General features: G+C 49.3%; 1 protein-coding gene across 3 annotated transcripts in view; it reads right to left on the bottom strand.

Annotated features, from left to right (window-relative positions):
• Positions 1-14,072, bottom strand: part of Ddx31 (DEAD-box helicase 31) — a 73,342-nt gene that overhangs the window by 25,540 nt on the left and 33,730 nt on the right. For all 3 annotated transcript variants that reach the window (XM_023700503.1, XM_023700504.1, XM_023700505.1), the window contains 3 exons: positions 7,081-7,131; positions 5,424-5,563; positions 613-694 (listed from right to left, as the gene is read on the bottom strand). In XM_023700503.1, the coding sequence (XP_023556271.1) occupies positions 613-694; positions 5,424-5,563; positions 7,081-7,131 (273 nt within the window). The remainder of the gene's footprint in view (positions 1-612; positions 695-5,423; positions 5,564-7,080; positions 7,132-14,072) is intronic.

The raw sequence follows: 14,072 nt of genomic DNA, 5'->3' as shown, positions 1-14,072 counted from the left end.
GGGACTCAGCGGGAAGCCGTGTGTAGACGGCTTAGCACAGTCCTGGAGCCCTCCAGTAGGTGGTATTAGGACTGCTTCTTTCTTGGCTAGATTCCCTTCCTTAGCTACTCTCCAGAACAGAACTTAAGTCAGGGTCAGTCAAATCTAGTCCCGGCCTCAGAGAGAATATTGATCCAAATAAAGGCGCACACTGAAGCATAACAGAAACTGTTAAGCTTGAGCTGTTTGGCTCTCATTTCCCCCTCTACCCTCAGGCGCCAGAAAACAAAGTCGAATATCCAAGTGATTAATATTTGACATACAAAATTATACCCAACAGCCTGCCACCCATGTACCCACGTGTGATATGCTGAGAAACAGGCCGGAGCACAGGAGAGGTGACTGTGGAGAAAGGTACCCCGGCAGAATGGAATGAAGCCTACTAACTGGAAGAGACCAGTGAACACACTGTGAGGCGGGGCGGGGCGGGGCAAGAACAGTCAAGGTCTGGTCTCATCCAATGTCCACGGCCCTTAAACTGAGCATCCTGATGCAAATTAATTCACCCATATACAAAGCCTACCATCCCAGATCAAGAAATGCAAGGCAACAAGCACAATAAAAACGACTCACCTGGGTTTTCTTTTGCCTCACTTTAAAACAATCCTCCCGCATCAGAATGGACAAAATATCTTCCATCTTAATCTCAGAAACACTGTGAAAGGAAGGGCACATCAAAAAACCTTTGGACGCTTGAATTCAAGACACCCACACCTTGCTGCATGCCCCTGGTCCATTCTCAAGCTCATTAGACATACAGGGTCTCTGTATCTCAAGGAAAAATCAGGTAGCAGTCCTGACAATTTCTACCTCTGATGAATTTGAAACAGATTAGGCTTAGATTTTTTCTCTTAGGGATCAGGTCTTTATTCCCTTCCCTTCTTGTGGTGCTGGGGATTGAATCCTAAGCATTTGCATTGAGCTATATCTCTAGCTTTTTTGAAGCAGGCACCCATAAGTTGCTTAGGCTGGGCTTGAGCCCATAACCCCCTGGCTCAGCTTCCCACGGACTATAGGTACATGCCACAATACCCAGCATGTCACTATTTCTCAATATATCTTATCTCCCCCGACCCCCCAAGCTGGGGATTGAACTCAGGTCCTTGCGCTTGCCAGGGAAGCGTTTATTCCACTGAGCCTTCTCCCTGGCCCTCTCAATACATCTTGTGTCTAAAACAAGAAGACCTGCTTTCTGATACAATACCTTGACTTGGGCTGATGCTAAATATTTCAGATAGGACTGTTTAGGCGGCGGGCCAGGGATACAGCATGGAGGCACCGTCTGCCTGGCAAGCACAAGGTTGTAAGTTCAATTCCCAGTACCAAAAGAAGGAAAGAAAGAGCCCACAGCCTCTCAGCTACTGCAGCAGGCACGCGAGTGAAATGACCTCTGGCCCTTTTCCTCTGCCCTGGAGAATCTTTACTGTTCTCTCCCTAGAACAGGGACCAAAACGTGGCTAACAAGTCATGCACGCTATGCCAGCCAGACCTCGGGCTTCCTCAGTAGCAGAGGCCAAAAGCGCGGGAACAAGAGGGCGCCTGCCCCTCGGCGAGTCCCGGGCCCAGCACTGCAGTGATGCCTGGCAGGATGCAGCGTGGAGGAAATGGGGGCTGAGGAAAAGACACTTCCGGGAGAAGCAAGGGGGAGGCACGCACGGGAGAAAAACAGATCATAAAAGACAAACGATTCTGTTGCATGTTTTTTTTCTCTGAAAATGTAACAGCAAATTAAAACACGAGTGGCAACCTCTTATGTGGGAGAAGACAACTCTCTCCCTTTCCCCAAAGGTTACTGTGACAAGGCTGTGAATGAAAATGCCATGTCTGACAGCCACTTACCTGAGCCGTGTCATCTCCTGCCGCCCGCCCCCACTACAGCCTCCCCTGCCACCCTCCCAGCCCCATGGAGGAGCAGCTTTCTCAGGCAGCAAGAGGCAAAGGCAACCATAGTACAGGGGCCCCGGCAGCGGGCGCCAGGGCCAGCACGGCTCCTGGGCGGGCTGGGGGCTTCCCTCAGCAGAGGGATGCGTGCGACAGGATCCTGGGAGCTGACAGGAAAAGCACAGCAGCCCGGCCTTTTTCTGTGTCTCACCTCTTCTGTTGATCACCTTTTCTCTCCGGAGGGGGGCAGAGGGGGATGGACAATATGCGTGGAAAAGAAACAGAGGGACGTGGAGCGAAATCTTGACACAGAAAGAAAAAGGAAGTAATGCCACATACAGCCAGGGATGGAAAAGCTCAACAGGCCACAGAAAGATGCAGTGTCCCAGACACGCTCCAGAGTGCCCCTCCTGCAATGCCACACTCCACGGGACAGGAGTCGAACAACAGATTGATGGACAGTGTCAAAGGGGGACCTTCCTATTTCTAAAGACTGCTCCTTCTGAGAAACAAAGCAAATCTATTAGGATTATTAATCCTATCAACAGATCAGAATCAACTCACCTTGCTAGGAACACAGAAAAATAAGTAAATGCAGTAGACTGTCCCAGGCCTGATCTAAGAAATGCTTGATCTGATGAGGTATTTACATTTTAATAAACCAATGATGACTTTCACTAGCAACACTTAAAGGGGCTTTAAAACATTTACGGTGTTAGCAAATATAAGCAAGCCAAAGCATGCTGAAGTAAAGTTCTGGGTCCCCTTAGCCTGAGGTGGCAAGTGGCCTAGTGAGCCTGTCCCTTGCCCGGTCGGCTACACTGAGCCACTGGAGTGAGCCCCGCCAGCTCGCCTGCACACGAAGTCAGGCGTGGGACTCTTGCCGTGGGAGAGCCTCTGCCTGCCTTTCTGAACCTTCCTGCCTTTCATCAGGCAGCCAGTATCCTGCTGCCTGGGTCTTCCGTTCTCAGGCACGGACATACACCCCTGTTTCCCCTCCACCGCCTCCTCTTAATATTCAGAGTGTACCATTTGAGCACCAAGAGTGTTCTGGTCTGCTTCTTCCCGCTGCAGTTTGCAACTAGTTCCTACTGCATTTGATTTAATTCTGTATTACGTCAAGCAAACTGTGCACGTGGACAGCCTGCATTACAGCCTTTCCTGAAACAGAAATCAGCAAGCATAATGCGCGGCTGCACCTGCAGCAACCCAGACCTCAGTCTCCAACTCGGTGATCGCCCCACGCCACAGGCCAGGGCCCAGGCCTGAGCAGGTGGCTGCGGGCAGGTGGGAGAGGGGCTCACACAGGGTCCTTCACTCCTGGCCGGAAGGCTCAGCCCGCCCCGCACTCTCCCTGAAGGCCCAGCTCTTCAGTACCTGGTCCTTACCCACTGCCATCCTTCTCAATGTCCTTGCCAGCCAAGTAGCTCCTCTGCTTGTGTGCCTCGCCACCACTGTGGTCGCCTATGCTTGACATGTCTTTAAAACAGACCTGGCTCACTAATAATTTTTGCCTGTGATAATCATTGTTTTTCTTTTTTAGTTTTAGCTTCATGTCTGAACCCTTATGTAGTTTATTAAAGTCAGGGCAAAATAGAGACAGTGGCGCCCGTTCTGCTGGCCCTGGCGCTGGACAGTCATTATCTGACCTTCAACAGTGGCCCTGTGCTTCTTGGGAAATGGGCCCAGCATGGCACTGTGAACAGAAGCCCACAGATCTAAGCTGGCAGAGGGAAAGAAGGTGCGGAGAGACTGACAAACTGACAGGCCACAAAGGGCCGCGTCCTACTGCTGCCCACCAGAGTTCCAGGAACTCCTTCCACGCAACACACATCCTGTGACCAAGAGGAGGCTCCAGTGCTGAGACACCCCAGCCACAGGAGGGCCGAGAGAGAAGAGGCCCCGCTCTCAGTGGGCTTTTGTTTCCATTCATGCAGGCCTTCCCCAGCCCAGCTGTCTGGCAGTGCAGGCCCTGCTGAAAGGGTGGTAGAGGTAGGGGTATGGAGTGACGGATAGACAGATTTCCCTCCTAAATAAGAGAAAATATGTACACTGCCCTGAAACAAAGACTATTCTTTCATTCAATACACTGTATTAAGGAATGGGCTAGGGGCCGGGGAGATGGCTCAGTAGAGTAAGTGCTTCCCTGGCAAACGCAAGGGCCTGAGTTCAATCCCCGGTTCTGCCAAAAAAAAAAAAAAAAAAGGAATGGGCTAAATGAAAGGAAGATGCTAACTGTACTTTTGGGCCATCTGACACTATCACCAGGAGCAGGTGCCTGCCTTCTCCCAGGCAGCAGGAAGCAGGTGCACTATGTGAAGAGCCTCAGTTGACAAATGTCCACTCTGATGTGCCTGGACATCTGAGAAGTCTTAGCCCGAGGGGAGCTCTGCAGGCCAGAAAGTGTGGCACCAGTGGCTGGGGCACAGATTTAACAATGGCCTGTGGTCCGTCCTGCCGGGCCCTGGACTAGGCCCCACATCTGGGGCAAAGGAACTTTATAGTTGGCGTAGATGTTTTAGATAAAACTGGGGAGTGGGCAAGAAAATCTCAGGAGACCTGCACACTTGGGAGCACGGCGCAGGCTTGTAGCAGCACCGGGCAGCCAAGGGTGCTGCTGGGCATAGCATGTCAGGTCCCACTGCCCAGGGGACAAGTAGCTCTTCCTAAAAACACTTTTATCCATCACTGTGCTATGCTGGAGCAGGAGAAACCCTTTACAGTCAATGTTTCAAAAACTATATGCCTTTAGAATTCTATCCTGTTATGAGAACCTGCTACATCAGGTGCCAGAGACTTCATGGAAAATACAACAAACCAGCTCTGGGGCCCAGGCAGATCACTTCTCTGTCACTCCTGCAGAATCTGCAGCCAGGCTGGACTGTGAGCTCTGCCTCGCCAATGACAACACAAGAGAACAGCTGAAAAGTCCTGGCTGTGCACGTGCAGTCAGGGCGCTTTCTCAACTGCTTGAAATCTCGACTATTTTCCTTGAGGAAGCGACCTGGGTGATGTGTAAAAATCATTTTTTTTAAAACAAGCAACTTTGAAGCTATGGGATGTTTAACTGCAAGAAATAAAAATTGCAAATAAAAAGTGTCTGAGAAGCTGGCTGTAAGGGTTGTACTCACTTTTTTTTGTTTGTTTGTCTGCGGAACCGGGGATTGAACTCAGACCCTTGCACTTGCTAGGGAAGTGCTTATTCCACTAAGCCATCTCCCAGGCCCCCTTTCCTCACTTCTTAAAGTAAGAAAAACGAATCACAGACCTCAATCTCAAAGAAAAATGAAGCGCAACAGATTGTCCTATGACTTCCTCTGGCAACCCAATGAAAACTGTCAAGGCATTAAGGGCTTGTGTTTTTGCCACTGGCTATTCTGGGACTCATTTAGGGATCACAAGGGTTAATGGCTCCTCACAGCTTACAAGGCCCGTCCACATAGAAAGTGACGGAAAGTTAATTAGGTGAGATCAGCCGAAGCCCGTTCAGGTTTCTGACTCACTTGATTTTGTGAGAAGCCAACGAGTTGACATATTCTGCCTCCGAAGGAGCCAAAATGAGCAGGCTGCTCCCACGGCAGCCAATCCGGGCAGTTCTTCCAATCCGGTGGATGTATTCTGCAGGTGAAGACGGAGCATTGTACTAAAAAGGGTAACAAAAATGAAGGCATTTGAGATCAAGGGATTGTCATTAATTGGAAGTGCAATACCCTGCACCTGCCTCCAGGTACCCCAAGAATTCGACCCCGGTGCTATGGTTACTTGAACACAATCACAAGGCGAAGTCACTCAATCCTGAAACTCCTGGCTTCACTGAACTAACAGGGCTGACTCACAGATATGAACAGTGGCCAAGTTTCAGATAAACGAGACATCATCTCATCCCACTATCTCTTTTTAATTTTACTTCTCCACAGGTCTCTTCATGTTCCTATTTCCATCTTTTCACTGAGAAGATGCAAAGTGAAAAATGTAGACCGGCCGGGCAGGTCTCCGAGATGACCACATGACCGTGGCCTATTTTCTTGGCAGACAGAGCAGCGGGACCATGCAGCAGAGGACGGTGCACTGCACTGGCAGAGTTGCCACTGCTGCCGGCCTGCCACCCTACTGGCTGGTGGAGATGCAGGGCGGCGCTGGGCCAGCTCCCTGCAGGTGGAGACTGGCCCCTGCTCCTGGAGCCTGTTTCTGACTCAAGGAGAAAGACGGACCCCAGCTTGGCCAAGTGGACCAGGCACTGCACATCATGTCAGCAAATGGCTCTGTATTTTTTTTCTCCGCTGTGACAAGAATCAAAGATCAGTGGGCCACAGTGAATACACTATACAGGAAGCTAGGCGTGTTCCACAAATGGACAGTCCAGGACAAGGCCCTCCAGGATCAATTTTGTGCCCAGCCTCCAGCGTATTACAGTGACCCCCCAGCCTTCTCATCTCTCATCCGCTCCTCTGAGGCCAGCAGAAAGAAGACACAAGGCCTCTTGTCCTAAAGTGATCGTCTGTGACAAGCAGCTCAGGTTTCCTGGCTGCAGACAAGCATGCAACTGCACTAAATACATATAAATCAGGACTCATGTAAACAGGGCGTGTGTCCTCCAGCCTCACAGAGAAGAGCTTAAAAATATCATTCGGCAGACTACCAAAAAGAAAAAAAACAAAATGAAACTCCCTAGAGAAACTCCCTAGACTCGAGCGCTAACACCTGTACCCTCTGGCAAAGCGTCTAAGGCTAGAGGTACGTGAAAGATGCCGTCACGAACTTAATTGCTCCCTGCAGGTCAATGTTCCTGGATACTGCTCTCAGGACAGCTGAGCCATCTCCTCCGGATACAATGAGGCCTCCCAGGGGCCCAGATAATTCCTGTTATTTTCAGACTGTAGAAATTTTGGTGTGTGATGTGAATGAGTCTGGGAGCAGGAAAGCCTGCCACCTCCTTCCCTCCTGTCCTGTGACTGTGCATCCTGGCTTTTGTGCTGCAGTGGTGGGTGGGTTGGGTTAAGAAAAGATGTCAGGAGAACTGTACAGATAAGGCTGATTGCTACCTGGTTACCAGGGTAACACCCAAGAGGGTGATAATAATTATTCTACTTACAGCCAGTGCATCTGCTCGTGATCATATGCTCCTGCCTCAAGCTCACACCTTAACAACTAAAAAATTACCTGAATGATCCACGTGACTTGCGGGAGATCTAAGCCCCGAGCCGCAACGTCCTTCAAAACAAAAAGGAACTTGGTTAGGGCTGAGTGTGTGAACTTGGTGGTGGCAGTGGGTCGTGGACACACTCATCATCTAATACAACTCTGAGGGCCACTCACACACACAACTCCATATTTAACTCCAGGCAGCTCAAGGAGCCATGGGAGCATGCAGTTATGGTTAAAAATTCTGATTTGGGATAAGAAAGGTAGAACCTTGCAAAACCCACGCCATGCAAAGGATACAATCAGCAGGTGGCACAAGGACTCATGCTGCCATGGCCAGAGATTCGGGTTAAGAGTTCTGAGAAGCATGTCTTATTCACTCACACTGTACCTAAAAAGTCACCGCGACAGAGGCATGCATGGCTTATCATCCCTTCCTGACCTGCCAGCAGAGCTGATCAACAAAGGCAAAGGTGGGTGGCAGGTTCGTGGCACTGACCTGCGGTGGTGACCGCAGGCTTCCTGCAGGCTGGGCCTGTGATGCTCACAGCACAAAAGCCTGAGGAACCTGCTGTTGCCCAATCGCTAGATGAGGGTGCTGCCAAACCTGCCGACCACTCCAAAGACTTGGCTGAAAAATTAACAAAGCAATGGAGAACTTTCTCTTTTACTTGGTCTGGCAGAGTGACTGAAATGGAATCTCCTAGTCCTTAGCAATAATTTGCACTCAGAGCCCAACTTCAGTACTGACAGTCCTCACACTGTACCCAGTCACTATTTCCTGGGGACTTGCTTCACACCAGATGCTGCATTTCACATTTTGCTTGCATTACCTTTAGTGATCAACCCATCTGACAGATGAGGAAGCCAAGATGCAGAAAGGCCACCCCATGCAGGGACATTCAGCTAAGAACAGCAGTAAGCACAAATTCAGGGCCACTTCACGGCCCCCCAGCCAGAACAGACCCCACGGCCCACTGCCCAGACGCTGCTGGTGTGAGTGCAGAACGGTACGAAGCCCTGTGGTGGGACTCCTCTAGCAACGTCAGCCCTGCGCCTCCCGCTCCTGCCAGAGCTATCCCGCCACTAGAGCAGGACACTGGCGGGCTACAGACTGATGCCTGCAGGAGGCTCTTCAGCCAGCGTGTAGGCAAGGTGACCGGTAGAAGAGAAAAATGGGTGGCAATGCTCCATAGGACAGAGTATCATGTGCTAGGAAAAGGACAAGGATTTCTATGTTCAGATTTGGAGATCCTCCAGGATATAGTCCAAATGTGCATCGTCTGATTATGTGTAAGACACTGAGGAAAAAAAATTGCTTATTTTCCAAGAGAAAACATGGCAGAAAACACCCAAAAGCTTACAGAGAGTTACCTGTAGGGTAAGGAGGAGAACAAAGGGAGTACTAGGACAGGGACCAGACTGCCTCTGGTGAGCTTCGCACTTAGCTCAAGATGATCAACTGGCCAACTCAGAATGCCACCCCAGAGGCCTTCTTGCCAAAACACAAAACAAGAAAACCACTGTGGGGCCGGGGAGATGGCTCAGTGGAATAAGCACTTGTCTGGCAAGCACAAGAGCCTGAGTTCAATCCCTGGTTCTGCAAAAAAACCCAAAAGACAAAAATGAAAACCACTGAACTCCAGGGCCCTGGGCATGCCAGGCAAGTATTTGCCCTTTGGCTATATTCGCAACTGTTTTTAGTTTACTTTGAGGCAGGGTCTTGCCAACTTACCCAGCAGGCTGGCCTAGACCTTGCAATGCTCCTGCCTTGGCTCCTGAGTAGGCCGGATTACAGGTGTGTACGCCACAACAAGCTGGCATACTGTTCTGTTTTCTTTGAGACAAAGCCCTACAACACAGTTCAAGCTGGCCTTGACTCACTAAGCAGCCCGCGCCGGCCTCCACCTTGTGGCCATCACCCTGTCTGGGTCTCTGGGGAGGGCATATTCTCAAGAAAACAAAAGATCTCATTTCTTCAGCCAAAAATGTCAAGGAAAAAACTTAGATTTTAACACTCACATCCTGATGGTTAATTAATGAACTCGACCGTCAATGGTATACAGAACAATGCCCCCATGAAAGGCCAACTGTGTTCTTGGGTGGTTACTTCTACGGGGGGCGGGAGGGGGGATGGTGATCTTCATGTGCCTTTTTGTATCTGTTTTTTACTCTTCCTTTAACAATAAACACCTATAAATGCCATCAATTTTGGGTTTTTTTTTTTTTTGGTACTGGGATTGAACTCAGGACCTTGCGTCTGCCAGGCAGGTGCTTATGCCACTGAGATATCTCTCCAGCCCAACTCTCACAAGTGTTATGACGATGAGTACAGTGAGCATGTCAACCTTTCTTTAGATGCTAATCTATAGCACATGTGCTTTGTCCTTTCCCCTCTGAACTAAGTAATCCTCCTCACACTTTCCTATCTACAGTAGGGTGCAAATATGTCATTTTAGCCCTGAATACTTTAGCAGGTGTCATCTACGCACAAGGCTATTCTGCTTTTAAAAACAAACAAACAAACCCTACTACACCACTACTACACTTGAGAAATTTAATACTAGTCAGGCATGGGGGAACACATACATTCCTATCACTCTGGGAGACTGAGGCACAATGATCCAGAGACCCTGTCTTAGAAATAAAAAGGGGGGCTGGAGAAATGGCTCAGTAGAATAAGTGCTTCCCTGGCAAGCGCAAGGATCTGAGTTTGATCCCTGGTTCCAAGAAAAAAAAAAAAAAAAATTAAAAAAAAGAGTACTTGGCTGACCTTACCAGATACAAAAGTTACATTTCTTGTTATATAGGTCTTGCTATATCTTGGTCTTAACCATCCAGCAGAAAAGTATAAAATTGAGGTATATAAAGTAAATCCATATTAATACGATGAGCTGTAAAAGGCTCAAGTCAATAACTTCTGAGGATAACCCACTAATATTATAGACTGCTAGACAGTGTTGGATTGTTTAGTTGCATTCAAACACTTAGAGTATTTAGATGCCAATAGAATATTCACCTCTGACAGGACAAAAAAAAAAAAAAAAAAAAGGATACAAAGGAAAGATCACTTTGTATTTATATATACAAAATAGTTAGGACTGGGGCCGGGGAGATGGCTCAGTAGAATAAGTGTTTCCCTCGCAAGTGCAAGGGTCTGAGTTTAATCCTGGGTTACACACACACACACACACACACACACACACACACAAAAGGATAAATTTATAGCTACTTTCGCTTAATTCAATGAGAAGAGGTGTACTAACAGGGTTTGGACAAAATATCTGTCTGCTTCTTGTGCTATGGATAACCACTAAGAAGATAACAATGTACAATGTATTGATTATCAAAACTGTCCTATTAATCAGCTGTGAAACTGTCTCATTCATATTTATTTCTCAATTAAAAAAAAAAAAGGCTGGCTGGGGGTGTTGCTTAGTGTGAAGGCCTTGGATCAGGGCCAGTACTGTTCCCTGCCCACAACAAAACTTAATATTGAAGATCATCATTTTCTCCTAAGCAGGCCAGATTCAATCTTCGCCCAGTGATCGAGGCTGTCTTCCCCATTATCTTTCTTTCATCATCATCCAGGAGTAAAGCATAGCTCAAGTGCTCCCCTGTGTATCGCTTTAGACGTCCTGACTCTGGAACGGCACCCCTGCCTCTTCACGGTTTCCTTAATTTTTGAAGACTGCCATTTCTGAAGAGCCCAGGAGTCTGGAGGAAGTGCCCACACTCTGGATTCCTCTACCTGCATCCTGCACTCAGGCATCGGAGTGCAACCATAGGCTGGGGTGCGTGTCCTGGCGGGGGACACCGCAGTGGTGGCCACCAGCTTCCACTGTGTAATGATAAGTAATCAGGAGGTGAAACTGAAACCCCCAACTCTTCCTGAAGTCTCACCCAGGCCAGGATTAAACCCCTGCCCTAGTGTGTGTCGGTGTTAGCCTGAGGGCGGCAAAGGTGACTTTCTGGGTTGCTGTCCCTTTTTCCTGCTTGACTGACAGCTGAGAAATTCTGTACAGTGCAGCCTCACCCACTAATTTAAGTTTTTTTTTTTTTTTTTTTTTTTTTGCGGAACCGGGGATTGAACTCAGGCCTTTGCACTTGCCAAGGAAGTGCTTATTCCACTGAGCCATCTCCCCGGCCCCTAATTTAAGTAACTTTAAAGGATCTGTATGTCCTCAGCTTTTCTTAAGACTAACCTTAGACCAAGTTTTGAAAAGATGCACCCTTCCTGCAGCCCAGGGTCAAAGGCAGGACTAAGCAGACACTGTCCCAAGGGACCAGGGACCAGGGGAAGCCCAGTCTCCTGTGAGAGGTGCTGGCTGCCTCCATACATGTGACTGAAGTCCAGGGCAGCCACCCGTGAAGTGGCTCACACAGCCCACGGGCTCCAGGAGTGGAGGCTCTGAGAACGCAATGTAGAGCGCACACTATATGTTCCAGGGGAGTGGAATTGGCCTTCTAAAACCAAGCACAGTCAATGACTTTAGGAAAACTGATGCGTTCCTTAACTCTGCTAAGTTCTTGCTGAGAAATGATTTATTTAAGTGCTCTGCAGTGGGAGAGCCATGTAGAAAATGGGCTGCCTGAGCTTTATAGACAGGCTTTGATTGTTTTTGTGGTACCGGGGATTGAACTGAGGACCTTGCACTTGCAGGCAAGCACTTATTCTACTGAGCTATCTCCCTGGCCTACAGATAGGCTTTGTAAAAATTTAATGTTCCTCAGTTTAGTAAATTCAACGTGGAAACAAAACTTTACAATAGCATATGATGCTTGAGAAACTCACTGAGTTCAAATAAAGGGAACACCAAGTGGTAAGGGACACCAGCAGCCTCATGGGGACTCTGTAAGGTCCTTTCGCCCCCACAGGGGCCCAGCCCTGGACACCTGGCTGAGACCCTGTCCTCTGGTCTCCACTCCACTCAGGTGGGGGACTGCCTATGTGTTTTTGTTTCTCTTGCCCAGATTAAAGCCAGCGACTACTGAGATATAGTACTTCCTTCACGCCCAGCCTTGGCTACGAGGGAGTAAAGGCAGAAGCCAGTGCTGGAGGGAGCAGGGTGGACAGTGACCCTGGCCTCAAGGGCTGTCACCTGCCTGTGACATCATGAGGCTGGTGAAGAGAACAAGAGACGTATATGTTGAAAATGCCCCAAGGCCTGAAATCCCTGTGCTCCACTGGTGGTGGTGACTGAAGTGCCCATCCCTCTAGCCCCACTGCCCCACCACCCATCGGCCCCTGGGGAAAGGAACCAGCGGCACCCGAGCCACCTGCACTGATCCACCGGAGTGGGGCCTGCTCAAGACTCACAAAGGCTTCGGTTCTCTGCCACTCCTAGAACGTATGTGCTAGCCCAGCTTATTCCTTTAACCTAATTAGGGCAAAAGAATCACTAAAGTCAGTTCTGAAAGACACTCCCCAGCAAGGCCTTGAAGGCCCTGGGCTTGACAACTGGCTGCCTCCATGAGACCCAGGAGTACAGATGGAAGGCAGCTTGCTCAGGTGCCAGGCTGTCAGTTGGATTAAAATGACTCATTTATTTACCCAAGAACCTCACAAAGTGCTTTTACTAACAGGGAGAGGGGGCTGCCGTCTCTCAGAGAAGGGACGAGGCAAACTTGCCTCTGACGCCTTCCTGGCCTGCCAAGAGTCATTATTGCTGTGTGTGGAAAGCCATCAGCAGGGTACAGGCCCCTGTTGTCCGGGTGACAGATTGGGCTGCGTAATCAGAGGAGGAAAGGGAGAGTGCAGAAGCTGTCAGAGTCGGGAGATCTTGGCTGGAGCCGCCAAAAAACTGGCAACATGAGTTAGCGTAACCGAGTAAACAGCAAACAGTCTCCAAATGTCTTCCCATTAACACCGATAAAATAAAATGGGAAAGATGAACTTTACCTGAAAAGCAGACCTCAGAGAAAAGCGAGAAGTCCGCTTCCGCATGGGGCCTGGGCTGACATTCGTGTGACCCTTAGCGCCCTCGCTCCTTTGTTTCCTGAGCAGCATACGAGCCGCACCGAGAGAACTGCCTCCGGCACGAGAGCCCGGCGGGCCGAGACAGACGGACGGACGGAGCCGGAGCACGCAGGGATTGCAGTGTATCCCCTGAAAGAGACACATACACCCCGCACCCCGACCCACCCACTCCAGCGGGGGCTCAGCCAGCATCCCTGGAGAGTGGGACATCACTCCTTCCTATGGAAAAGGCCACTGCATTCCATTTGTTCATGGACAACCAAGGAGGAAAACTGTACCAAGGAAAGCGTAGCTTGGCCTTGACACCAGCGGTGACTGGGAAACTCCATTTTGTTGCCACTCACTGGTATTTCTTCTTATCTGTGCATCAACACAGCAGCGCATAATGATAGATCATGTTCCCTTCCCTTAGCTTAGGGTTAGTTTCCTACTGCAAGCAGGGAAAATACAGATCTGTAGATAACCCAGGGTCTCATATCTGCTTCATTTGATTTTGTAATTCCTCTTGGCAAAGTGTTCCATGAACTTGCAAATTACTTCTCTGCACTTGTCCCTACCCCTTGGGAACCTGGCTCTGCCATGGATCTCATTTTCCATAAGACACGAAGTCTGGGCTGGGGAGATGGCTCAGTAGAATAAGCACTTCCTGGCAAGCACAAGGGCCTGAGTTCAATCCCTGGTTCCACACACACAAAAAAAAAAGAAAAATGACACGAAGTCATACCACCAATGTGTGGAGCCTCGTCTTTCACAAAGCGGTCCCCTGCCCTGACTGCCCTGAGCGCCATCTCCAGACAGACCCTCACCACGGCACAGCCACTCCTCGGCTGAGAGTCTGGTCCTGAGAGGAAATCACAAAGGTCCTGGCTTTAAGGCGCTTATTATCAGCACAATCACACTCACACGTTCCCTTAGCTGCTCCTTGATGGAAGAAAGGCAGAGTTGGGGAGGGAATTTTCAGACAGGAAAGGACACAGTGTTACCCTGCTGTTATGTGTAGTTACAGAACAATTTACCAAGTTCCATAAAG

The sequence above is a fragment of the Octodon degus genome, unplaced genomic scaffold, assembly GCF_000260255.1.
Source record: "Octodon degus isolate 3935 unplaced genomic scaffold, OctDeg1.0 scaffold00123, whole genome shotgun sequence".
Classification (NCBI taxonomy): Eukaryota; Metazoa; Chordata; class Mammalia; order Rodentia; family Octodontidae; genus Octodon; species Octodon degus.
The sequence above is the reverse complement of the archived record's forward strand: the minus strand, read 5'-3'. Positions and strand labels throughout refer to the sequence as shown.